At 50.3% G+C, this 26288-nt stretch overlaps 1 protein-coding gene across 1 annotated transcript in view; it reads left to right on the forward strand.

Annotated features, from left to right (window-relative positions):
- The window catches only part of RASGRP2 (RAS guanyl releasing protein 2), a 42738-nt gene that overhangs the window by 12099 nt on the left and 4351 nt on the right, over positions 1-26288 (forward strand). Inside the window, exons 5-15 of the mRNA XM_083716578.1 lie at positions 62-193; positions 708-858; positions 2405-2578; positions 4942-5058; positions 5922-6203; positions 8300-8377; positions 15529-15651; positions 16605-16720; positions 21236-21377; positions 22244-22280; positions 23017-23178. Of these exons, the coding sequence (XP_083572704.1) occupies positions 62-193; positions 708-858; positions 2405-2578; positions 4942-5058; positions 5922-6203; positions 8300-8377; positions 15529-15651; positions 16605-16720; positions 21236-21377; positions 22244-22280; positions 23017-23178 (1514 nt within the window). The remainder of the gene's footprint in view (positions 1-61; positions 194-707; positions 859-2404; positions 2579-4941; positions 5059-5921; positions 6204-8299; positions 8378-15528; positions 15652-16604; positions 16721-21235; positions 21378-22243; positions 22281-23016; positions 23179-26288) is intronic.

Below are 26288 nucleotides of genomic sequence, written 5' to 3' on the forward strand. Positions count from 1 at the left end.
TGGACAATCTGCTGCCCCCTTCTGACTTTGCCACTGACCATGTCACTCCTGGTTCCGGCAGATACTGGATCTCGGCGTTCCCAGCGGAATTTGACCTAAACCCAGAGCTGGCTGAGCAGATCAAGGAACTGAAGGAGCTTCTGGGCCGGGAAGGGAACCAACGTCACAGCAGCCTCATTGACATAGAGAGCGTGTAGGTAAACAGCGTGGGGCCCCCCACAACAGTCCCCGCCCCCGGTCCTCCCTGGGTTAAGTTCTGGCAGGTTGCATCTGGCAGGTTGCATTCAAGTTCTGGCAGGTTGCATTCCAGTGTGCGAACCTCAGGCTGTGAGCCTTGCATTCCAGGTGTGCGGCATCCACCGAGTTCTGCCCCAGAACCCTGAGCTCAGCAAGTTGGGAGCAAGTGCAGGGCCTCCTTGGTGGTGGCTCCCTCTGTGGGGTTTGGAATGGAATTAATGGAAGCCAAGGAAAATCTCACCTTGCATTTAGCTCTGTTGTATGCAAACTTTCTGCAAGCTCCAGGACTGGCCTCATGGTGGGACTTTAAGGCTGAGATCTGAAAAACAGCGGCATGCAGTTCCCCAAGCGCCAGGGATTTGGGGCCAGGCTGGCAGGCGGGTCCTTAGTACTCTTTAGGAGCCAGCTGGTCCCCACCTCTGCTTTTGCACATCCCAGGTAGAGGCTGAACTCTTGCGTCCCCCTTCCAGCCCCACCTACAAGTGGAAGAGGCAAGTCACACAGCGCCAGCCGGTGGCCCAGAAGAAGCGCAAGACGTCCCTTCTCTTCGACCACTTGGAGTCGGGGGAGCTGGCCGAACACCTCACCCACCTGGAGTACCACTCCTTCAGCAAGATCCTGGTAAGATCCATGAAGGTGGCAGTGGCTGAGTCCCTTCCCGCCCCACCCTCCGCGTGTGGGTGTTGCTGTGTGGGGCCACAGGTACAGCCATAGCTCATGTTGCGAGAAGCCAAGTTACAGGGAACCAGGCAGAGGGCCTTCTCAGTAGTGGCACCCGCCCTGTGGAACGCCCTCCCACCAGATGTCAAAGAGAAAAATAACTACCAAACTTTTAGAAAACATCTAAAGGCAGCCCTGTTTAGGGAAGTTTTTAATGTTTAATAGGTTATTGTATTTTAGTGTTTTGTTGGAAGCCGCCCAGAGTGGCTGGGGAATAAATTATTTTATTATTATTATTATTATTATTATTATTATTATTATTATTATTCTACGTTTGCTTCAGGTTGTGCGTTTTCAGGTTGTGTCCTGCGGTGATCCGGAAGTACCGGAAAGGGTTACTTCTGGGTTTCGCCGCTTGCGCATGCACACAAAATGATGTCACGCACATGCGCAGAAGCGGCGAATCGCAACCCGTGCACACGCAGACGTGGGTTGCATTTTGCTCATGTTGTGAACGGGCCTCCGGAACGGATCCTGTTCGCAACAAGCGGTACCACTGTATTTAACTGATGTATGCCCTGCTTTTTAGGAGAGAAAGTGGCACACAAACATCACCAAACACAATATGAGCCCTCTTAAAACAACCCAAACCCAGTGCTATTTTTCTAGAAAAAGAGGTGCCGGAACTCACCACAAACACCTCTTAGAATGGCAATGGCAAGGGCCCTTTCTCCTTGTGTGGTTTCTGGCAACCGGCGTCCACAAGCATTGCTGCCTCTGACCGTGGAGGCAGCGCATAGCTGCTCTGGCAAGTAACCTTCAATAGCCCTCTCCTCCATGAATCTGTCTCATCTTCTTTTATTGCCATTGAGGCTGGTGACCACCACGGCCTCCTGGCGGTGTTCTGCTTCTCACCCCACCTCCCTTTCCCTGGAACGACCATCCAGGTCTCTGAGATCAGGCTTGGCTTTTCCACAGAGCCAGGAGTGTCCTTACCCCACACCCATCAGACCCTGGGAGCAGGACCAGCCCCTTTTTTCAGAATGGCCAGCCAAATGCCCTAGAGAAGGACCTGAGAGTCAAGAGCAGCAACTTTCAGCAGAAGCTTCCTGCCTCCAGGAGTGGAGGTGGAACACGGCCATTAGGGCTAGTAGCCACTGAGAGCCTTATCCTCTAAGAGCCATCATTCCAGGCATCACCCTGTGTTTATTATTTAAATGAAAATATTTTTTATTGTGCTGTTAAGAAAATAAAACCCCGTTAGGGTGGCTTACAAATCAGTATAGAGTCCATATATAAAAAACATACATGACATGAAAGGAAAATGGATTGGGGAGGGAGGAGGAAATATGCAGGCTCAGGTACAAAATATTAGTTGCCGCACTGGGTTTGTGTTGGTGTTTTTAAAACAGATGTGCTGTTTTCTGGGCCCTATCTGGGCACCATTCAAATGGCTGGCCTGCCTCAGCCTCAACTGATCTGCTTTCCCCTCTCCCCCACCCCCCAGTTCCAAGACTACCACAGTTTCGTCATGCATGGCTGCACGGTCGACAACCCCATCCTGGAGCGCTTCATCACCCTCTTCAACAGCGTCTCCCAGTGGGTGCAGCTCATGGTGCTCAGCAAGCCCACCGCCCAGCAGCGAGCCCAGGTCATCACTCGCTTCGTCATGGTGGCTCAGGTGAGAAAGGGCAGCGCCCGGAACGTCCTTGCCTTCTGCAACCCTCTTGAGATTGTCACCTGCTTCTGATTTTGAGCCTCTCAAAACAAACAAACAAACAAAAAAAACCCCTGAATTTAGCCGGCTGCCATTTTCGTGTTGCCACCCTCTGGACCTCACATGGAGGAAGCACACAAAGAAGGGCTTCTGAGGACGATCTCAGGGTCCAGGACGTTTTATTTGGTGAGAGGCAGTCCTTGGTGTAGTGGTTAAGAGCGGTGGACTCGTAATCTGGTGAACTGGGTTCGCTTCCCCTCTCCTCCACATGCAGCTGCTGGGTGACCTTGGGCCAGTCACACTTCTCTGAAGTCTCTCAGCCCCTCTCACCTCACAGAGTGTTTGTTGTGGCGGAGGAAGGGAAGGGAGATTTTTAGCCGCTTTGAGACTCCTTCGGGTAGTGATAAAGCAGGATATCAAATCCAAACTCTTCTTTTTCTTGAGGTGTTGCGCTATCACTGAGCATCCTATGTAAGAGGTTCTAGAGCCCGGATCCTGTATTTTATAACCCCGATTCCTAAAGCCCTATAACCCAGCGGGGACCCAAACTGTGAACTTTGCAGACAAGTCCAGATTAGGATAGACGTCTTGATTTTTATATACCAAACACGAGCTGGTGCATTTACCACCCAAGTTTCTTCCAATTCCAAATCCGAGCTCCCCCTTAAAGAGACAAACAAACATCAGCCCAGCTGTGATTCCTCCATTGCGAGGGGTTGGACTGGACTCTACAGCTCCACAGTTCTGTGATTCAGGTCTTGCCCTGTTTTTCCTGCTCCTTGCCTCTGGGCAACCTCCCCAAAGGTTTCTAAGCGTGAGCGCCTGGAGCCCGGAGCCTCAATTAGTGGGGATGGCAGCTAAATTAATCAAACCTGCTGGCCCTTTGCCTCTCCCTGCTGGACAGTGTGAAGTTCAGAGCAACCTTTTTTCTAGGTCGTTTTTCTTTGAAGAGGAGAGAGAGAGAGAAAGCGCACACACGGGAGACTCTCTAAATATCTATTTATACATTCAGAGATTGAGAAGGGGGCGGGAGGTGATCCAGAAGCAGCACAAAACCGCCTGCTCCAGATTACAGCTGGCATCAAAGAGCATCCAGGGGCCTGGGGCTCCCCTCAAGCGGCCTTTGGGCTACTGCACTTTGCACATGGACTCCCCCTGATTTGGGGGGTCTGGGCCCAAGGAGATTAGGGATGGCGGGGAGGGGGAGACTTCCAGCATGTCTTAGGACGCTGGGAAATCAGGTTCCTCAGGTAGGGGTAAAGCAGGGACTCCCCACTCCAGATGAGAGGCAGCAGGGGGTAGTGGTTAGTATTAGGCTGGGACCTGGGAGACCAGGGTTCAAATTCCCCACTTGGGCCAGTCTCTGCCTCTCAGCCCAACCCATCTTGCAGGGTTGTTGTGGGGGGTTAAATGAGGAGGAGGAGGGGAAGCACTGTGTAAACCAGCGTGAGTTCCTTGGAGGAGAGGTTGGGATATAAATGCAGATGATGTAATAATAATAATAATAATAATAATAATAATAATAATAATGGAAAGAGTGACTGGCCGGGCATGATTACTTTGCACAATTCTGAATGCCTGAGGGTGTCACCTGCAGATTTTTCATTTTTTCTTTTGCAAATCAGAGGCAACAAGAGGGGCAGAGGCTGTTTGAAATCCAAATTGTGGCACAGGGGTGTTATTTTAAAACATTGCTCCCCACCCCCTCTAAGAGCTGTTTCTTTCAATAGTAAAAATAAAATAAAATAGGGATGATTAAATGAAAATGAGGTTCCCCAGCTAAAAGATCTGAATTGCTCTAACTGACAGGGTGTCCTGCTCTCCCCACCTTTCCTGGGAACCTCCCTCCTCCCAAAAAATATCCCCCACTGTGACCTATCCAGTTACTCCTGTTAAAAGGGGAGTTTCCCTCTGTGGGCTATGTGTGTTTTTCGGTTGTCTGAAGCTGCTGAGAAGAAGAACCTTGGTTAGAAAATGTTAAGTCTTTCTTCAGATTGCATCCACTGAAACTGTGAGGTGAGGGTTGACTCTGCTCCTCCCTCTGCTTCCCACTACAGTGATACCTTGGATTAAGAACTTAATTCGTTCCGGAGGTCTGTTCTTAACCTGAAACTGTTCTTAACCTGAGGTACCACTTTAGCTAAGGGGGCCTACCGCTGCCGCCGCGCTGCCAGAGCATGATTTCTGTTCTCATCCTGAAGCAAAGTTCTTAACCTGAGGTACTATTTCTGGGTTAGTGGAGTCTGTAACCTGAGGTACCACTGTATTTCTTCCTCTCCTGCCTTGCCCTTCAACCCCCCCAACTTCTCCTCTCCTTCTGCTCTCAGAGGCTCCTCCAGCTGCAGAATTTCAACACCCTGATGGCCGTGGTGGGGGGGCTCAGCCACAGCTCCATCTCCCGCCTGAAGGAGACCCACAGTTTCGTGAGCCAGGAGACCACCAAGGTAGGTGGTAGTGGTGGTGAGTCTTTTTTGCATTGAGGGGAGAGGCAAGCTGTGTAAGGAGCTCACAGGGGTTTCAGAATCTGTTGGCCAGAGGCTCTCAGCAGGCTCCACACTTGCCACTCTTGTTGCTGCTTATTTTCTTGCCCGCCCCCCCTCCTTGGGCTGGGTCTGCACCCCCCATCCTTAAAGGGAGATGAGAGAGTGTGGAACAGATTGATGCTTCGGGTTTTAGGTCCTCTGTGGGTGGGTTTGCCTAAAGACCTGCTACTCTGTCTCCCATCCCTCTGGTGCAAAGACACCCTTATCTTTCATTTGTGGGGCTGGGTCAGCCAGCTGCTGGCCTTTAGGAAGGAGGCGTGAGGGCTCTGGCAGGGTCCTAGAGTCCTCCTGTCTCCTTCCCAAAGCCCAGTTAGTGCTTTCCCAGCTTTCAGGAGGAGGTGGAAAGGCTCTAGGACCCTGCCAGAGCCTGGTGCCGCCATCCCAAATCCCACAGCATCACTTGGCTGGCTTTGGGAAGGCAGCACAAGAGCTCCTGGTGGAGAATCAAATTTTGGCCTCACTCCACCCTCGGAGTGTGTGGGTTCCATGTTGAAGTACTCTTGCAGTCCACTTGGTAGGAAAAGTTGGACCTGATCTTGCCCTAGTACAACCTCAGAGCTCCACACCTCTGGCATTTCCTCACTTGCCTTATCTACATTTGCCCGTATGTTGGTTGAATAGCAACCATTTGGAAGAAGTGGGTGGCTAGCTCTCATGGGAAGGGCTGGGCTTCTCTGGAGGCAGGGCTGCCTCCTCCTCCTCCTTCACGCCTGCCTTCAAGGGGCTGTTGTTGTCGACTCTTTGCTTTCCCCTGTCCTGCTTAGGTCTGGGAGTCACTGACAGAACTGCTGACGTCTGTGGGGAACTACAGCCGCTACCGACGGCGCTTTGCCGAGTGCGTGGGCTTTAAGTTCCCCATCCTGGGGGTCCACCTCAAGGACCTGGTGGCTGTCCACGTGGCCCTCCCTGACTGGCTGGACCGGGCGCACAAGTGCCTCAACGGGAACAAGATGCAGCAGCTGTTCAGCATCCTCAGTGAGCTGGCCATGGTCCAGAGCATCCGTCCGCCCTTCGAGGCCAACCCTGACCTCCTCAACCTGCTCATGGTAAACTCTGCTTCTGCCCCCATGTGGAGGGCAGGCCCCGCCCTTGGGTGTCCCCCCAGTTTCCAGTCCTGGAGGGGTCCTGGAATGCCAGTGCTTAGAGGTTGTTCCTTCCCATCAATCTCTTCCCTGCCCCACTTCAGCTATCAAGACACTTGGTCATTTTTGTGGGAATGTTGAGGATTGTAGGAGAGGATATATTGATTAAATATTATCCTTCCTCACTCATGCTAGTGAGCTAGTAGCAGGGCACATTCTCTTGTACATAGCAGGAAGCTAGCTAGTAGTTTCATTTGAATCTCTTGAGTTAAGCAATCCAGTGTGGCTTGTCCAGATTGGATTGTTCCTGGTAAATCCCCTTTAAGGTAAAGGTAAAGGGACCCCTGACCGTTAGGTCCAGTCGTGGCTGATTCTGGGGTTGCGGCGCTCATCTCGCTTTATTGGCCGAGGGAGCCGGCGTACAGCTTCCGGGTCATGTGGCCAGCATGACTAAGCCGCTTCTGGCGAACCACAGCAGCGCACAGAAACGCCGTTTACCTTCCCACCAGAGCGGTACCTATTTATCTACTTGCACATTGATGTGCTTTTGAACTGCTAGGTTGGCAGGAGCAGGGACCGAGCAATGGGAGCTTACCCTGTTGTGGGGATTCGAACCGCCGACCTTCTGATTGGCAAGCCCTAGGCTCTGTGGTTTAACTCACAGCGCCACCCGCGTCCCTAAATCCCCTTTAGTTCCCTCTTAAAAACAATAACGACACAACAGTCTTCTTTAAAAGTAAGGTTTACTTACATGAGGCTTCCTCAACCTCAGCCCTCCAGATGTTTTTGGCCTACAACTCCCATGATACCTAGCTAGCAGGACCAGTGGTCAGGGATGATGGGAATTGTAGTCTCAAAACATCTGGAGGGCCAAGGTTGAGGAAGCCTGGCTTACAGAATGATCCTGAAGACAGGCTTTAGCTTTTAGTTGCAGTTACAGAGAAAGGTGTGGATTCATCCTTTTGTGAGGAATGAGCCCATGTGCTGCTGGCTGAGAAACAAGCACACAGCAAAAGCATCAAGGAAGGTAGTCAAGAAAGTGAGAGGGGGGAAGAGAGAGGGGAAGATGGCTGCGTGACCAGCCCTTTTATGGGGTCTCCAAGGCCATGGTCATGCCCAGATATCTACCTGGTCACAAGCAGGGGGAGGATGCTCCAGACCAGGTGTGACAGGAAGTCCACCTGGCTGGAGCAACATTATCCTGTGTGTCCACTCTGGGCAAACAGGAAATGTTGTATTTGATTGCTTTTGTGATGTTATATCCCACAATTTTGGGAGGATGCAAATTGCTTGCGGTGGCCTCTGGGTCTCCCTTTGCAACGCAGCCCAGTTGCATTTGAGGCAACAGGATGGGGGCCTACAAAACTTCCTCGACAAAGTTTGTTTGTTTATTTATTTTGGCTCAGTCGGTAGAGCATGAGACTCTTAGAGTCACAGGTTCGAGTCCCACGTTGAGTGAAAGATTCCTGCATTGCAGGGGGTTGGGCTAGATGACCATACAATAAAACCGTAGGAAAGTTAAAAAGAGACTTCAGTTAGCCATTGTGGGAGAATATGTTCTTACAGTAATTACCTGCATGGACCTGGCCAGAAAAGCCCAGAAAGGTTTTCTGCTGGCATTTAAAAGGTTGAAACAGAAGGAACCTGCTGAATCTCCAGTGGCAAGGAGTTCCACTGGTCTGGGCTGGTGGTACAAAAGGCTCTTTTTCTTGTTGTTGTCTGATGAGCATCACCAACTCAGGGAACGATCAATGATGCTCCTGCAGATGATCTCAGTGACTGAGCTGGGATATAAGGGTTCAGGTGGCCCCTGAAGCACCCTGGACTTAAATATCCATTTAGTGAGGGGGGCCCTCCATTGAGCAGTGGGGATCCCATCCTTGCTGTTAGATGTTTTTGGAGAAAGATTGCAACAGATCTAGCAGGAAAGGGAGAAGCAGAAAGTGTTGTGGCACTTTCAAGGCTAGTTGTGGACTGAACTGAGGTCAGCCGGCAAGCAGAACATTTTCTATTGGAAACAGCAAGTCTCAAGCTCTGACTCTGCTTTGTGTGTGTCTCAGGTCTCCCTGGATCAGTACCAGACAGAAGAGGAGATCTACCAGCTCTCTCTGCAGCGGGAGCCCCGGAACAAATCCACAGTAAGCCCCTGATGATACTGGCAGGATTGAGACGGGGCCCGAATCAAAGCAGCCCTAGTGTGTGTGGGAAATGGCAGTGGAAGAGGGGTGTGTGTGTGTTTTTCCCTCATCCCCTTGCCACCTTGTAACTGCCAGCTGAGAGACAGTGCAGTGCAGTGGTTAGAGTGTCAGACCAGGACCTGGGAGACCAGGGTTCAAATCCCCCACTCAGCCATGAGGCTCACTGGGTGACATTGGGGGCCAGTCCCTGCATCTTGCCTAACCCTACCTCACAGGGTTGTTGTTTGGGGGATTAAATGAGGAGAGGGGGAGAACCATGTATGCTGCTACCTTCAGCTGTCTGGAGAAAAGGGTGTGGTATATAACTGCAATCAATCGATCAATCAATCAATCAATCAATCAATCAATCAGGGACATGTGTGTGTGTGAGTGAGAGTGAGAGAGAGTGAGAGAGGTGTGGCTCGTGCCCAGGCGAGAACCTGTGAAACCCCACAATCTTTCCTTTTTGGGGTCTGAGCCCTCGACCTGCCGCTTGTGGCCTTGGCCTCATATCTCCATGGTGGAGCCCCTGCCATTGCATTTAGGTGGCTGCAGGTTCAATCCCCAGGATCTCAATTTCAGGATCAGGGAAGAAATTCTTGGGAAGAGCCTCCTCGGCCTCAGAAGCCCAGCTGATCAGAGCAGCAGACCATTTAGGAATATATGTGTGTGTGTATATATGCGCAGAGCTTTTTTTTTTCTTCTTAAAAAATGTTTACGGGTACTCTCTTTTTGAATATTGAAATACTGCCCCTCAATGAGGCCAAACTTAGATTCACAAAATGTTTAGGGGTATGCGTACCCCTGCGTCTCCCTGGAAAAACCCACTGTATATATGGAATGAACGGGGGAGGAGGCAGAGGGGAAGAGGGAGCTGTTTTGAATTAGACCATCAGTCTGTATTTACTACTGAGAATGCATAAATAAAGACTGTTCGGAAAAAGAGGAAGAGCAGGGGAGTCATTGCTGGGCTGGGCAGGTCATTGGTCGATGGCCCAGGACAAGGCAGCGCCTTCTATCCCTGGCGTGACCCTGAGTGACCCCCTCTGGCCTCCTTGGGAGCCGAGCATGACATGAGCATTGCAAATGGATTTGACATCTGGAGAGAGGAAGGGGGAAGAGCAGAAACTGCTGTGACAGGGGCAGCAAGAGTTACAAAGCACTTAAAGGCACAGGATCATAGAATCGCAGAGTTGGACGGGACCACGAGAGTCATTTAGTCCATGGGCAGGCAAACTAAGGCCCAGGGGCCGAATCCAGCCCAATCATCTTCTCAATCCAGGAGTCAGTGTGTTTTTACATGAGTAGAATGTGTCCTTCTACTTAAAATGCATCTCTGGGTTATTTGTGGGGCATAGGAATTCGTTCTCCCCCCCAAAAAAATATAGTCCGGCCCCCCACAAGGTCTGAGGGACAGTGGACCGGCCCCCTGCTGAAAAAGTTTGCTGACCTCTGACTAGCCCAACCCTCTGCAATGCAGGAATCACAGCTAAGGAGGCCTTAACAGATGCCCATCTGACTGCTGCTTAAAAACCGCCAGCGAAGGAGAATCCATCCCCTTCCCAGGTTGTCCATTCCACTGTCAAACAGCTCTTGCCCCCCGTAAACTATTCCTGATATTTAGTTGGAATTTCTTTTCTTGTTATTTGAATCCGTTGGTTGGGGTCTTTCCCTCTGGAGCAGCAGAAAACCAGCTTGCTCTGTCTTCCCAGTGACAGCTCTTCAGATATTTGAAGCCTGCTATCGTATCCCCTCTCAGTAACAAGTATGCCTATGTTTAATTTATATAGAATCATAGAATTGTAGAGTTGGAAGGGGCCACGAGGGTCATCTAGTCCAACCCCCTGCAATGCAGGGATCTTTTGCTCCACTTGGGGCTTGAACCTACGACCCTGAGATTAACATGCTCTACCCACTGAGAAATGAACAGGGTGGGCGGCATCACATCCACACTGTGCTTTGCAGTCTCCTATGAGCAAATAATAGTTTTTGAAGTTCTGAAAAGGGTGGGTGGGTGAGGAGATCTGGGGTTCGCTGCAAGAACTCCAGGTCCAACCTCTAACAACACCCCTGCTGTACGGCAAGAAGGTCCAGGGTCAGTTCTGCTTGTTGGGTTCTGCTTTCTTTTTGAGGAGGGGCACCTGGAGAGTCAGGGACGCGGGTGGCGCTGTGGGTTAAGCCACAGAGCCTAGGACTTGCTGATCAGAAGGTCGGCGGTTCGAATCCCCACGAAGGGGTGAGCTCCCGTTGCCCAGTCCCTGCTCCTGCCAACAGTTTGAAAGCATGTCAAAGTGTAAGTAGATAAATAGGTACCACTCCGGCGGGAAGGTAAACGGTGTTTCCGTGCGCTGCTCTGGTTCGCCAGAAGCGGCTTAGTCATGCTGGCCACATGACCCGGAAGCTGTACGCCGGCTCCCTCGGCCAGTAAAGCGAGATGAGCTCCGCAACCCCAGAGTCGTTTGCGACTGGACTTAACGGTCCGGGGTCCCTTTACCTTTACGTTTTACCTGGAGAGTCAGGGCACTTTTTTGCAATACTTTACGTACAAAGAGTCAAGTGCAGAGAAAAGGCCTAAGCAGGCAGAGGGCCATCTTGGTAGTGGCGCCCGCCCTCCCATCAGATGTCAAGGAAATAAGCTGCTATCCTACTTTTAGAAGACATCTGGAGGCAGCCCTGTTTAGGGACGTTTTTAATGTTTAATGCTGTAACATGTTTTTAATATTCGGTTGGGAGCTGCCCAGAGTGTCTGGGTAAACCCAGCCAGGTGGGCAGGGTATAAATAATAAATTACTATTATTATTATTATTACTAAGCACTTCTAGGGGGTGACCTCCCACATCAGCTCTCCTCTCTCCTGCATCCAACAAGGCACTTGTTTATTATTGGCATCTGAAAGGCAGCCCAAGAAAGGAGGGTTCTCTGCTGGGGCAGCTGTCAATCAAACTTCCAGTGTTCCCCAACCTGCAGCTTTCCAGATGTCCCACCAGCCCCCCCGACAACACACTGTCTGGAGGGTTGATGGAAGTTGTAGTCCATAACATCTGGAAAACCCCAAGTTGAGGAGGCCTGAGCTAGGTGGTCTGCTTCTGTCTTTCTGCTTGCCCCCTGCAGAAAAGGCTGCCTTTAATTCCTCCCAATCTTCTTTACCTGCTAACGTCAGGGAAGGGGTGGAGGGAGTCACCTTCCAAACTCTAGGAGGGCCCAACTAGGCTTAAAAGTAAAAGAAAACCTGAGCAGCCCTGCTGCGGGGATGGGTGGGTACCATGTTCTCTCCCTGCCAAGAGCTGCCTCTCCAAAGCTTGCCTTTGCATTTCCAACTGATGCTGCAGCAGCTCCCAGGGAATCTTCCCTTGAGATGCAACTAGCACCTTCAGAGAGTTAAACTCCTGGATCCCAAGGCTGCTATTTGCATATCCAGCCCCCTAAAAAACCAAAACCCTGTGCATGTTAAGCACATCCAGACAATTAACTTTGCACAAGATTCCTGCTCTTTAATTTCCCTTAAGAGACCTCAGCTGAACATTCCAGCCTTGTTAGAATTATTTCTCCCCAAAGCCCAACTCTGATCAGCCACTGTTCAGGTAAAGCTTTTGCGACTGCCCTGTCCTCTCTGTGCCCTCCTTTCTCTGGCGGGTAATGTCTTGCAAAGGATTGCTTCTGGGGTGGGGAGGGGTTGGGGGCTCAAGGGCTGTTGCCAGACTCTGCACATGCTCAGAGGTGTCAGCCTGACCTGGAAAGCAAGTTTGGGGCCATTGAGCCATGGTTCAAAACCTGGGTTTCCACTTTGTCCTTTCTGCCCCCCACCCACCCCAAAAGGAATTCTTCTACCCTCTCATTTTTCCATAATTTTTTTTTTAACTGAAGCTTTGTCATAATACAGTATGATAAAAAACCAAACTGATCTAAATGAGGAAAAAAGAGAAAAGAAAATGCAAAGTCATAGAACCATAGAATTGTAGAGTTGGAAAGAGCCTTGAGGATCATCTAACCTTGGTGTTTTCGGTTCGATCTTAATTCTCATCTCTCGGAGAAACGGGTGGACTCCCCCAGCTCTCACCTAGCAGCTTCCCTTTCTTCTCCCAGTCTTCCACCCTAGAAGATGTTCCCTTCCCTGCCTCTCCCACAAGGTCCTTCATCAACCAACCATCACTTTCTCAATAGCAACCCAGAAGGAATTCCTCTACCCTCTTTATAATGTTCAGATTGTTGGCGCTCATCCTGGGTAGCTTTTTAGTCACAGAGATATGCCACAGACACAGGGACGCGGGTGGCGCTGTGGGTTAAACCACAGAGCTTAGGACTTGCTGATCAGAAGGTCGGCGGTTCGAATCCCCACGAAGGGGTGAGCTCCCGTTGCCCGGTCCCTGCTCCTGCCAACCTAGCCGTTCGAAAGCATGTCAAAGTGCAAGTAGATAAGTGCAAGTAGATAAATAGGTACCGCTCCGGCGGGAAGGTAAACGGCGTTTCTGTGCACTGCTCTGGTTCACCAGAAGCGGCTTAGTCATGCTGGCCACATGACCCGGAAGCTGTACGCCGGCTCCCTCTGCCAATAAAGCAAGATAAGCGCCGCAACCCCAGAGTTGGCCAAGACTGGATCTAATGGTCAGGGGACCCTTTACCTTTATGCCACACACACACACTCGGACACTCAGTGGCCATAAGGATCAGTTCTGAGCAGTGTAAGAACATCAGGACATCAGAAGAGTGCTGCTGGATGAGGCCAGTGGCCCACGTAGTCCAGCAGCCTGTTCTCCCAGCAGCCAGCCAGATGCCCTAATGGGAAACTGGCATAGCAGGATTTGGGCACAAGAGCCCTCTCCCCTCCTGCCCTTTCCAGCAACTGGTATTCAGAGGCATCACTGCCTCCAACTATGAAGGCAAAGCAGAGCCATCATGGCTAGTAGCTACCAAGACCTCTTTCCATGCATTTATCTAATCCTGTTTTTAAAGCCATCTAAGTGCAACTGGGATAGCTCAGTAGATAGAGCACGAGACTCTTAAGCTCAGGGCTGTGAGTTCGAGCCCCACGTTGGGTAAAATATTCCTGCATTGCAGGGGGTTGGACTAGATGGTTTCTTGTGGTCCCTTCCAACTCTGCAGTTCTATGGTGGCCACCACTGCCTCCTGGGGTATATTGTGTGTGTGTTTGTGTACGTGTATATCTGTGTGCATTAATGCTGGGATGGTGTTGGGGCCTGAATTTAACCATCCTTCCCAGCCTATCCCAGGCTTCCTCCCTTGGGGACCCGTTTCCTGTGGTCAGGGAACAGAAGCCACCGGATACAACTGTATGTTTGCGATCGAGCTCTGCTGCTGCTTCTCCTTCTGCCCCCACCTCCCCCCACTCCCACCGACAGCTCTTGAAAAAAATTGTCCCATCTGCACTTTTAAGCAAAGCAAACCTGGCTTTGCACTTCCTGTGGATTGACATGCAGATTTGAACCCGTTTATCCCTTTGCTTTTCCGCACTTCTCCAAATTGAGCAATATAGCTCTTGCTCAGAAGACGCAAAGTGCTGCATTTTAGGGTAAAACGCAGGAGAAATATTTTTCTTTTCTTTTTTTGGAAATATTTTTTATTGTTTTACAAAATAAATCACATGATTAACACAGTTAAATTTTGAAATGAAACAAGATTTTTCCAAATCTTAGGACTTCCCTCCTCCTCTCCGTGGATCCTTTAAAAATCTTAATCAACTGCATAATATAGTTCATCCAAATTATGGTCTTTCAGGAGACGGTTAATATTTCAGGGGAGAAATGCAAAAAAAAATTGTGTATTTTGTGAAAAAATGACGCTAGTACAAAAGTTTGTGCCCTAAAAATCGTGGAATGCTGCAGAAGCGGAAAACAAGGGGAGTTATGAATGAGCATGTGAGAAATTGTCACAGGCCAGAAACAAATTGCTCTGTCCCTCCCTCCCTTCCACCAGCTGGTGGTGGGGCAGCCCCAGGGGTGCTGCCTAGAAGGGGTGGTCAGGGGCTGCCCAAGGGGGGGGGTCTCTTGGCCAGAGCACTAGGACCCAAGGAGCTGGGTGGCCATCAGGGGAGCCAGGGTGGTGCGGTTGCTGAAGGGTGTGGGGAACCCGGGTTCAAGGGCTACTCCTTGAAGTGGGCTGAGGGTGGTTGGATGAGCATCTTCCATCTCTCCATCTCACCTTCATCCAGGTGTGTAATGAGGATAAAAGCATGTCTCTCTCTCTCTCCTTGGACAAACTATAATGAAGGCCAACATGGGGGACTCGTGTCCCTTCTGCGCTCCACCCCAGTGACAGCTGCCTCTTAATGCAGCACATGTGGCCCCTGCAGATTTTAGTTTAGTGAAAAGGCAGGTAAGAGGTGTGCACAATAGAAGTTTATAAAATCATGCACGGCAGGGAGAAAGTGGACAGAGAGAAGTTACTTCTCCCTGTCGTGTAATACTAGAACTTGTGGGCTTCCAATGAAGCTGAATATTAGAAGGTTTGGGAGAGAGAGAGAAGAAAGGACTTCTTCACAGAACACACAGTTAAACTGCGGAACTCACTGCCACAGGAAGCTGTGATGACCACCAACTTGGATGGTTTAAAAAGAGGATTGGGCAGATTTGTGGATGACGAGGAGGCTATCTGCAGCTACCTGCCTTGATGGCTATTCTTTTGCTGCCACATTGGGAGGCAGCAGTGCTTCTGAATGCCAGCTGCTGGGAACCCCAGTAGAGTAGAGGGCCCTTGTGCTCAGATCCTGCTTGTGGGTTTCCCAGAAGAGGCATCTGTTTGGCCACTATGAGAACAGGATGTTGGGCTTAGACGGACACTGACCTGATCCAACCACGGGGCTCTTTTTATTTTGTCCTGCTTTTTGTGCTGAGCTGCATTCCTGAGTTTTCGTGGTTTATCTCCTTGCTGCTGTTTTTTCCAAATGGCATTTCTCTTCTGTTTTTAAACTCCTTCTGTACAAGTGTGTTTCTGGATTGTGAAGCTGCTATTTTTAAAATGGCTAAATTTCTGGAGAATGGGATATTGTAGGGTGGTGGTGTTGTTTTTTTAAGTATGTAAGCTATCTTGGGGGAATAAAAGAAAGCAGAGAAATATTTTGAATGGATGAATAGTTTCACTTTCTCCTTCTCCCACAGCCTTCCAGCCCCACGTCCTCCACCCCCCCACCCCAGCCCGTGGTCATTGAGGAGTGGGCATCAGTGCCCAAACCCAAACCGGACCAGGCGATTGTGCGGAAGCACATTGAGAAGATGGTTGAGGTAGGACTTGGGGTGGGTGGGGAGTAGCAGAGGGAGGGAAGGGTGTGCAGAGGAAGATCCTGGTGGTGGTTACATCCAGGAGGAATCTAGACACATATAAAAAAAAACATTGTGAAAATGCTTTTTTAAAAAAACGTTTTGAAAAAAAGATATTTTGCCATAGCTCACTATCGCCATCTAGTGTCACATTTGTATAATGCACTTTATAGCACACTTAAAACATTTTGTTTGCTGAGTCCCAGATAATACATTAGAGGCTCCTCAGGTCTGGAGGCTCATCGTAGGGACAAGTGACTTTTTTGTTAAAAGTTGAGCAATTTCACATTTGAGTTCTTTGAGGACTCGTGTGGGAATGCTACCCAGAACCAGTGATTTTTATTTATCTTGTCCCCAAGGCCTCAAACTTTGTCTCATGCCATTGTTATTTGCCTCGGTTCTTCACATTCCCTTCTTGTGAAAATCATTTTGGACATAAAACTTAGGGAACAAGCTGTGCTATCATAATGATTAAGGTTTTAAATGATAATTTTAGGTTATATTTTAGTGACTAAGTTTTAATTTATATAATTTTTAACTGTTGCTGTATCTGTATTGTCCCTGTTATACCTAATTGCAAATTCAAATGTATCCCTATGATACATAGGGATGACTTCCTTGATATTGTATGTGGGCTAGAACTGGTCTGTGAACGAAATAATAAAATTCAATTCAATTTTGGGCACAGGGATTTGCCCTCCTATCTTCCATTGTGAAGACAGATGCAAATAATACATATGGCTTCTCTGCAAACTCCTTCTCCTCCTTTAGCACTCCTTAGACTCCCTTGTCATCCAAGGGTGAGGGGTGAGCGGTAGAAACATAGCCAGGGATTTACAGGGGGCAGTGTGGGTGATTATATTGGGTACACTTCAGTGATGTCTTGCTTCCAACTGTAACCCCCATCTTCCTTTCAGTCCGTCTTCAGGAACTTTGATGTGGATGGAGATGGGCACATTTCCCAGGAAGAGTTCAAGATCATCCGGAATAACTTCCCATACCTGTGCAAATTTGGAGACCTGGATGAAAATCAGTGAGTTGCCCCTCAGGGAGGTTCAAACCAGCCTGAGGCTCGAACAACTTCCATCCCGCCCCAAATGTCATCCTTACCTGCCCTGTTTGTTCGTTTCTTATATATTAATTACTAGGTTAGGTAAAGGTAAAGGGACCCCTGACCATTAGGTCCATCGTGACCGACTCTGGGGTTGCGGTGCTCATCTCGCTTTATTGGCCGAGGGAGCTGGCGTACAACTTCCGGGTCATGTGGCCAGCATGACTAAGCCGCTTCTGGCGAACCAGAGCAGCGCACGGAAACACCGTTTACCTTCCCGCTGGAGCGGTACCTATTTATCTACTTGCACTTTGACGTGCTTTCAAACTGCTAGGTTGGCAGGAGCAGGGACCGAGCAACGGGAGCTCACCACGTCACGGGGATTCGAGTCGTGACCTTCTGATCCTCAAGTCCTAGGCTCTGTGGTTTAACCCACAGTGCCACCTGCATTACTAATTAATAAATTACGTTAATCTTAATTATTATTCACCCCATCTTTTTGTTTCTGTTTAGAAGCGCCCAAAGTGGCTTGCATCAAAAATACAAAAGCTTAACCATGGCATTACCATTGAAACTCAGAACTTGGGCATTTGAGTTCCTGAGTTCAGTTTGAGAAACAATAGTTTTCAAAAATGGATGCAGGCCTCCAATGGTCCACCCACATTTCCATTTCTCCCGTGATTTCAAGTTATTTCCCGTTATTTCCTTGTCCTGCCGCTTTCCTGCCTGTGGAGTTTGAGAAGGAGCCACTTTGAAGTTTTGAGAAGAGCAAGAGATGAACGCAGCCAAGTTAAGAGGCTTGTGTGTTACCTTTAAAGATTAACAGGTTGCCTGGGGCAGACGTTTGGACCACAGTTGGAGCACAGTCTGCTCCATCAGATATGCTTGTAGCTGTAATTATTGTGGTTTGTGTCCTATGTAAAAAGGCACCTGACCCAGACCTGCTTTGGGGTGTGAGTGTATCATAGAATCATACAGCTGAAAGGGACACCAAGGATCATTTAGTCCAACCCTGTGCAGTGTATCATTGGGGTGGCTCCAAGCTGCTTATGGGGTGCACATCTCGAACTCCTGGTTTGGTTTTGCCATTTGGGTCACGCCTTTCTCCAAGTTGTGCAAACGTGACAGTTTTGATTGGAGAAAATGACTGTAGATCTTGCAGGAGATTGTCCCCCGCCCTGGTCACGGAGAGAGAGAGGGATAGAAGGAAGCCGGTTTTGAGGTTTCAGGGGCAGATAAACTTTTAGCTCTCTTTAAAAAAAAAAAAAAGTTTTCTGACCCAAGTTGCGCCTTGAACTTTTGTGCAAATAAGGAACTGGGAACCCGCTTCAGCTCTGGTTGTCAAAATAAACCTGTTTGCCTTTTGCACAAACCTCTTTCTTGTTTTGTTGCCGTGGATGAACACAGAAGTTCATCCTTGCAAAATTGTTTTGAAGATGCAGGAGGGCTGCTTGAAAGCTTGAGCTGTTTTTTCCTGAAGTGTGTTCTTACACCTCTCTCTCTTTCTCTCTCTCTACACACACACACACACACACACTTTTCTGCTTTGTGATCAGAATCAACTTTGCAAAACGAATCTTGATACCACTTGAATTTTGTGTGTGTGTGTGTGTGTGTTGCGGGGCAGGGAGTGAAGAGAGACATGGGGGTGAATTGCATGTTCCTTCTGGCAGAGTTGGAGTTTGCTTCCCTTCCTTGGGAGAGGACCAAGACACCCTGGCTTTCAGCCCACCCTGCGAGCTTCCTCTGGGACTGAACGACTCAAAACTACGACAGCCCCAGAGTCCTCCTTACAGGCCCCAAACACCAACAACGCTCCTTATTTGGTGACCTGCCTCTCTTGCCTGCTCTGCTTCAGTACAGCCACCTCCACCCCAAAACTCTCTCTCTCTCTCTCTCTCTCTCTCTGTGTGCAGAGGAGCGGGTGACGTGGGGGACCTTTCCTCACTCACTCTCTGAATCTCTGTGGTTTCCGGGGCTGCCTCCACCCTGCCTCTCGGTGTGTGGGAACTGGGAGGGGCAAGGCGTGGCAGGGATAGTGGCTGCCTCTTCACAAAACATTGTGTTCAAAGGCTGCCCCATATTTGTCCTCAGGGAACCTAAAGACATGACCCTCCCCTACTTCCCCACCTGAGAACCCACCCTACCCCCTTGTGCAGCTGGGGCTTATTTTCTAAACAGAGAGGGGCACCCCCATTCTGGGGTGTGGGTCTGATCTGTGGCTGCTCTCAGGGTTGGGGAGGGAAAATAACTCCCCTCCCCACTCCCTGTGCTAAGACAAGCAATACAGTGTTACTTTTGGTTACAGACACTTCAGGTTACAGACTCCGCTAACCCAGAAATAGTACCTCAGATTAAGAACTTTGCTTCAGGGTGAGAACAGAAATCGTGTGGTGGCAGTGCAAGGCCCCATTAGCTAAAGTGGTACCTCAGGTTAAGAACAGTTTCAGGTTAAGAACGGACCTCCAGAACGAATTAAGTTCTTAACCCGAGGTACCACTGTAGTTTAAGAGTGGTCTGGCGGTGACAGAGCTGGGCTAAATCGGGGCAACGCTTTGGTCATTTATTTGTCTGCTTGCTGCCTTAGTGGCCTCCCTTTCGAAGCAAAGCGCGTGGGTCTCTCCCACCCTTCCCTTTTGTCCTCACAACAACCCTACGAGGTAGGTGAGGCTGAAAGAATGTGACTGGCTTCTATGGGCTGCTAGGTGAATCGCTGGCTGGAATGGGGAATTGAACTTTGCTCCTCCCTCCTAGTTCTAACCCTGCTTTCTAAAGTACTTTTCAAGCAAGGGCCCGAGCATTTTTGCCTTTGGCTCACTTTTCCCCATGAAAAACTTGCTCTTTAGTGCTAAATCGGAACAAACAGCAATCCGTGAAAAACTCCTTTGTGCCAATTTAGCACTAAAGCACAGGTTTTCCTGGGGGTGGGGTGGGGAACGATGGGTCAAACAGAAATGTTGATGAGCCCTAATCTAAGGGTGTGGAGATATCCTCTATTCTGTTGAAGGCTGCATCCCCTCAACATTAATTTGTATGTGGGGGTGGGTGGGGGTCTAGACTGCAAAGTGCCTAGGGCCCTCCCACCTTTTGTTCTGCCCTACACCTTCTCTCTCTCTGGCAAGTGAAGCCAGGATGTCCCCGTCCTGGAATAGCCATCGCCAGTGAACCAGACTCAGCAATCTTGGCTACAGGAGTCATCTGAGTTTCTTGTGAATAATTTGGAATCCAGGAGCACCCCTTGATTTTGAGGTGTTTAAAACCAATCGAGGCGTTTATAGGTTTTATGAAATAAAATAAATTGTGTAAGAAGAGTCTGCTGGATCAGGTGTGTTGGAAGTGGGCCGGCTAGCCGGCTTGTAGCATCTCACTGTTAACGGAGAAATCTGAGGGCTCCCTTGGACAAAAAACAAGGACACCAGCCAGGAATACCAGAGCAAAACAGCAGCCAGTAGGCTTGGTCTTTATTGAAGACTGTCGCAACAGGATTCCCACCTGCCACAAGGTGGAAGCCCCCAACAAAAGAGCCCCATGTTAATTCCCATGTTACACCTCCACCCCCAAACTACATCAGTAATAAAGGTAAAGGTACCCCTGCCCGTACGGGCCAGTCTTGACAGACTCTGGGGTTGTGCGCCCATCTCACTCAAGAGGCCAGGGGCCAGCGCTGTCTGGAGACACTTCCGGGTCACGTGGCCAGCATGACATCGCTGCTCTGGCGAGCCAGAGTCGCACACGGAAACGCCGTTTACCTTCCCGCTAGAAAGCGGTCCCTATTTATCTACTTGCACCCGAGGGTGCTTTCGAACTGCTAGGTTGGCAGGCGCTGGGACCGAGCAACGGGAGCGCACCCCGCTGCAGGGATTCGAACTGCCGACCTTTCGATTGGCAAGTCCTAGGCGCTGAGGCATTAACCCACAGCGCCACCTGCGTCCCTTACATCAGTAATACATAGTGGTTAAATCATGAAAGGGGAGGTCTGGTGGCAGTAATCTGAGCATCCTGGCCCCTGGCCCCATGTTTCTCCTTGGCCTCTGCCAAACACCCATCAAGTGTAACAAAAGAGATATTTACATTTCCCTGTTTCCCAGCCAAGTTAATCACACCCTTTTGTCTTCATCAGGTATCAGGAGGCCAGGAATTATCACTCAGGCAGAGGAGCTGCTGAGTAGCTGAGCTCACATGTCTATATGAATTTCTGAAGTTTTACCAGTGAGCCAGTACACAGATACATTTGGTATAGTGCAGCAAGGGCCTTTTGAACAGATAGGAAGAAACTGTGATGAAGTGTTTTATGGGGACAAATCACAAAAGTGATTGTGCTGATTTTGGTAGTGGGCTGCATGTGCATATCTGCTGGAGGGGAACCCCCCCCAACCTATACATAGATTCCTGCAACATCACACCCCCCCCCAGCACAGAGACGCCTCTTGGTCTAGGGCTTGGGTCCTGCAGAGGAGCCTTGACCCCAATCAAATGCGCTTTCTTCTCTTCCCACAGGGACGGCTGCATCAGTCGGGAAGAGATGATCTCCTACTTCATGAAGTCCAGCACAGATCTCAACGGCAAGATGGGCTTCATCCACAGCTTCCACGAGACCACGTTCCTGCGCCCCGTGGCATGCCGCCACTGCAAAGGCCTGGTGAGCTAACCATAGGATTCTGCAGGAGAAAGGGACCCCCAAAGGTTGTCTAGTCCAGCCCCCCGGAGTGCAGGAATCGCAGCTGAAGAATTCTCCACAGAGCTCAAGGTGGTGCCCGTGCTTCTCTCCTTCCTCATTTAACCCCCCACTCCCAAGCAACAACCCCCTGCAAGGGAGGTTAGGCTGAGAGGCATGGACCAACCTCAAAATCACCCAGTGAACCTCATGGCCAGGTGGGGATTCGAACCCTCATCTCTCTCAGGTCTTTGGCAGACACTTTAACCACTACACCACTGGCTCTCTCAAAGCGAAACAGGATTCGCTTATCATGCCATGGCAGTCTTCCCCATTGTAAAGGTTGTGGCCATTTTATTCCTGTGATTGCCTTGTTCTGAGGCATCTGAGGTTCTGAGATAGGATTTTATCATCATCTTGATGCAGATTTGTAATACGGGCTGCATATTTTAGTTTGAGGGCTGAAGAAGAAGCGTCTTGGGGTTCAAAAGGCTCTGCTGCCCTTCATCTAACTTCCAGGGTTTTCTTCTCTCTCTTTCCCCCCAGGCTTGCGTGTTAGCAAGCTTTTGAATTGCACAGACCTCTTGTACTGCTGCCCAAGTGACCTGTGTAGTCTGAAACTTGCGGCATTCCTTTACCAATACCATTTGCACCGTAAGCAAAGTCCCTAGGAACCACTTTGGGTCTAATTTCCTTTCTTTAGGGCCAGCCACTCAGTTTAATCTATCTTCTAAGGAATTGAAAGGCGAGAGGAGGAATGAATTGGAGGACTGTGTGGGTGGTTTCTTTTGGGCCACCTGAACCTTAAGTGACCTGAACGGGACATTTTTTTCTCCTTCCTCCCTCTCCAGATCCTTGGACTCTACAAACAAGGACTAAAATGTCGGGGTAAGTTGCAGCAGGAGAGATTCAGAGATGGGTGAAAAGGGGGGGCGGATAATAGATTTCAAGGCTATCCTTGGGGTGGGGAGTTTCCCTAGACCTTTGTGAAGCAGAGCCGAATTTCAGTCAAAGCTTAGCACTAGAGCTTGTTTTCAATGGCAGGTAGGAAAAAAATGGTCTTGCTCTGAGCATGTACAGAGTGCTCTCCACTAGATTGGAACCAGAACTTCCCTGCCTGATAATATATTTTCTAGTCACCTGAACCTTTGCAGGACAGGTTAGCAACCAGTGGCCTTTGGGGGGGGGGGCACAAGCAGCCCTTCGCCTCCCCAGGTGTGTCACCATCTCCAGGCGGGACAGAGGAATTGGATGAATGAGTGAAATGAGTGAAAATTGGGCATGAATGAGTGAAAAGCAGAGAGGAATGAATGAAGGTAAAGTAGCGTTTGCATGAGAGGAAGAGCCAGAGGTGTGTGTTGCAGGATGGAAGAACGGGTGGAGAGAAGGGGTGCCCCACCCACTTTTTTGCCTTGGCCCTGCCCCCTTCTCCAAGGGAATGGGCCACTCCCCTTCGCCTCCACCTGGAGAGCTTGTTTTGCAGAAATCCAGTCCTTGCATGTCCGTAATCTGGACAGGGCTGCAAGCACTGACCATTGATGTCTGTGGAGGAGAGGCAGCTGCCATCTTTGCCCTGCAGGAGGGTTCTGTGGCCTCACTCTGGCTTCCCTTGTGTGCCCTTCAGCCTGCGGGGTGAGCTGCCACAAGCAGTGCCGGGACCTCCTCTCCGTCGAGTGCCGCAAACGCACCAAAAGCGTCAGCCTGGACGGCCCTGCCTCTCTACCTGCCCGCTCCTTCAGCTTCTCCTTGCCCCGGCCCGGGCGGGCAGCATCTCTGCGGCATACAGGTATGGAGAGCCCCCTAGGTAAAGGTAAAGGGACCCCTGACCATTAGGTCCAGTCGTGGCCGACTCTGGGGTTGCGGTGTTCATCTCGCTTTATTGGCTGAGGGAACCGGCGTACAGCTTCTGGGTCATGTGGCCAGCATGACTAAACTGCTTCTGGCGAACCAGAGCAGCGCACGGAAACACCGTTTACCTTCCCGCCGGAGTGGTACCTATTTATCTACTTACTCTGACATGCTTTTGAACTGGTAGGTTGGCATGAAAAGGGACTGCGCAACGGAAGCTCACCCCGTCGTGGGGATTCGAACCGCCGACCTTCCAATCGGCAAGTCCTAAGCTCTGTGGTTTAACCCACAGCGCCACCCGCGTCCCTAAGGGGAGAGCTCCCTACGCACAGTCTTTCTCTCCCCCACCCCCTCCACAGTTGGGGTGGCGGTAGCTACGAATGAACATTGCCTTTCCACCCTCCGTTTTGGAGACCCTCTTGCCGTGCCATGGCGCAAATTGGATCAGGCAGAATCCGTCTTGCCCAGAGAAACTCATGCGTTTAGAAAACCGAGGCTTGTCTCCAACATCCGGCACACAGAGGTAGACTCTCTTGAAGCATGGAGGCTCCTTTGGCTGCCATGGCTGACGCAGGGGAGAGACAGAGAGAGGCTCTAGCTTGGCAGCAGAGGGACTGCTTTGCTTTCAGAAGGTCCCAGCCGGGTTCAGTCTCTGTCACCTCCAAGCCAGGCTGGGAAAGACGCCTGTCTGAGAAGGATGAGGAGAGATGCTGCCAGCCAGTGTGGGCTGCCAACTGTTTTGAGCTAGAAGTGCTTGGCATATTGTGGAAGACCAAATCAGACACCTGGTCCATGTAGCTCAGTATAGTTTCCGCATTGGCTGGCAGCAGCTTAAAATGCAGAGCAGTCATTCGCTAGACAGTATACCTGAAGGAGCGTCTCCACTCCCATTGTTCAGCCTGGACACTGAGGTCCACCTCCGAGGGCCTTCTGGTGGTTCCCTCACTGCGAGAAGTGAGGTTACAGGGAACCAGGCAGAGGGCCTTCTTGGTAGTGGCACCCGCCCTGTGGAACGCCCTCCTATCTGATGACAAGGAAATAAACAACTGTCTGACTTTTAGAAGACACTTGAAAGCAGTCTTGTTTAGGGAAGTTTTTAATGTTTGATGTTTTATCGTGTTCTTAATATTCTGCTGTGAGCTGCCCAGAGTGTTTGGGGAAACCCAGCCAGATGGCCATTAATAATAATAATAATAATAATAATAATAATAATAATAATAATTTTTAGGGGTTTGTAGCTTGAATCTGCTTGTTTCCAATTGTCAGCACATTAGATGGACCCGCTTGCCCTTCCTCTCCCAGAAACATGCATCTGTTGTTGTCCCCAGATCCTCTTATTTTTCTCTTTGTCTTTGCATCCCTCGTTCTTTTTCTCGCAAGCCCACTTGCCCCTCCTTCCTTCTCCACCCGCTGAGCCTCGCCCTGGACCGGAAACCCACTTCCCTCTCCGATAACGGTTCAGCCCAGCCTGGCTTCCTGCCATGTTCACTTCTGGCTGACAATAACTCTCAGACGGGTTTCCTGCCTGGGTCACATCCACCCCTCGCTCACTCTCTGTGTTTTCACTTTGGGAAGAGGCCATCATCATGAGACCGTAAGGGCAGCCTTCTGGACCAAGCGAATGGCCCACTGAGTCCAGCACCCTGTTATCAAGAAATGCTCACCAGGTGCCCCAACGGGAAACCAATAAGCAGGACTCCAGCACAGGAGCCCTACTCCCTCCTGTGGTTTCCAGCCTCTTGCGCTGGGCCTGGGGGTAACCTGTGAAATGCGGTCCAGGACTGGTCCAGAATCCGCAGGTTCCGCTGGGAGTCAGTCCGACAGGGCCAAGGCAGGAAACCAGGCAAGGACAGGTGCAGGATCTCAGACAGGATCTAGCATACACCAATGTTGCTCCCACAACCTGGGACGGGGTCCGACAGCCTTTTATCTTTGTTGGGGTAGAGGCCGGTAGTGGCCGATCCTGATCCCCCGGCGACTCACCTCTCTGTTCCGCCCGAAGGTTAGCATTCCTCCTGCGAGTACTCAGGTCTCTCCTTCTCTCAGACCTTAGTCTCTGCAGCTTGGGAGACGTCGGTGGGTTACTAGACCCAGAGGCCACCTCAATCTCCCCTGACCCAACCGGTAATGGAGCAGCTGTAAGTGATGGCCCAGCTGAAGGCAATGAGGTAATCCCCGCATCTGGTGCCAGGGCAGGCTCAGGCCCCTGACTCAGCCCAGCTGGTGTTTGTTGCAGGGGAACCTGTGCAGACTGGGCCTCTTCAGGATCAGGCCCCAGACTTGGTTCAGATGATACCTGAGGCAAAAGATCTGGTACAGACTGAGTCTCCTCTGGTTCCGAATCCCAGGCCATCACACCTCTATTGCAGAAGGTTGGACTGAATGACCCTTGGGATCCCTTCCAACTCTATGATTCTGTTATTCCAACTGGTATTCAGAAGCATTGCTTCCTCCGACCATGGAGACAGGGCATAGCCGTCATGGCCGGTAGTCATTGAGAGACTTGTCCTCCCATCAGTTTGCCTAATCCTCTTTTAAAGGTGTCTTATGTTGGTGGTAATCACTGCCTCCTGTGGCAGTGAGTTCCATAGTTTAGCTACACGCTGAATGAAGGCTTTCTTTTGTAGGTCAGGGCTGGGTTCGGGGGACTTTGTGGCTCAGTAGCAAAGCACTCACTTTGTGCACGGAAGATCCCAGTGGCAGCATCTCCAGTCAGAACTGAGACCCTGGAGATGCCTGTCAGTGTAGACAGTACTGCGATAGATGGACCTGACTACAATACAAAACAGCTGCTTCCTACGTCCCTGTGGGTCGGGGTGCGGTGCAGTGCAGGGGAGATTTCAGTTCTCTGGGCTGCTATTTTCTACTTCTGTAGAAAATAGAAGCAGTGTGATGTGGCAAAATGCAGCACTTTTCGGGTGGAGCAGGGGTCTGCAACCCGCGGCTCCGGAGCCGCATGTGGCTCTTTTACACCTTTGCCGCGGCTCCGGGGCGGATACTAGCGAGGGGAGGAGGCGCATTGTGCACCCTGACACTCCCCACTGTGAC

Source organism: Podarcis gaigeae (assembly GCF_964106915.1).
Source record: "Podarcis gaigeae genome assembly, chromosome: 16".
In the NCBI taxonomy this organism is placed as follows: Eukaryota; Metazoa; Chordata; class Lepidosauria; order Squamata; family Lacertidae; genus Podarcis; species Podarcis gaigeae.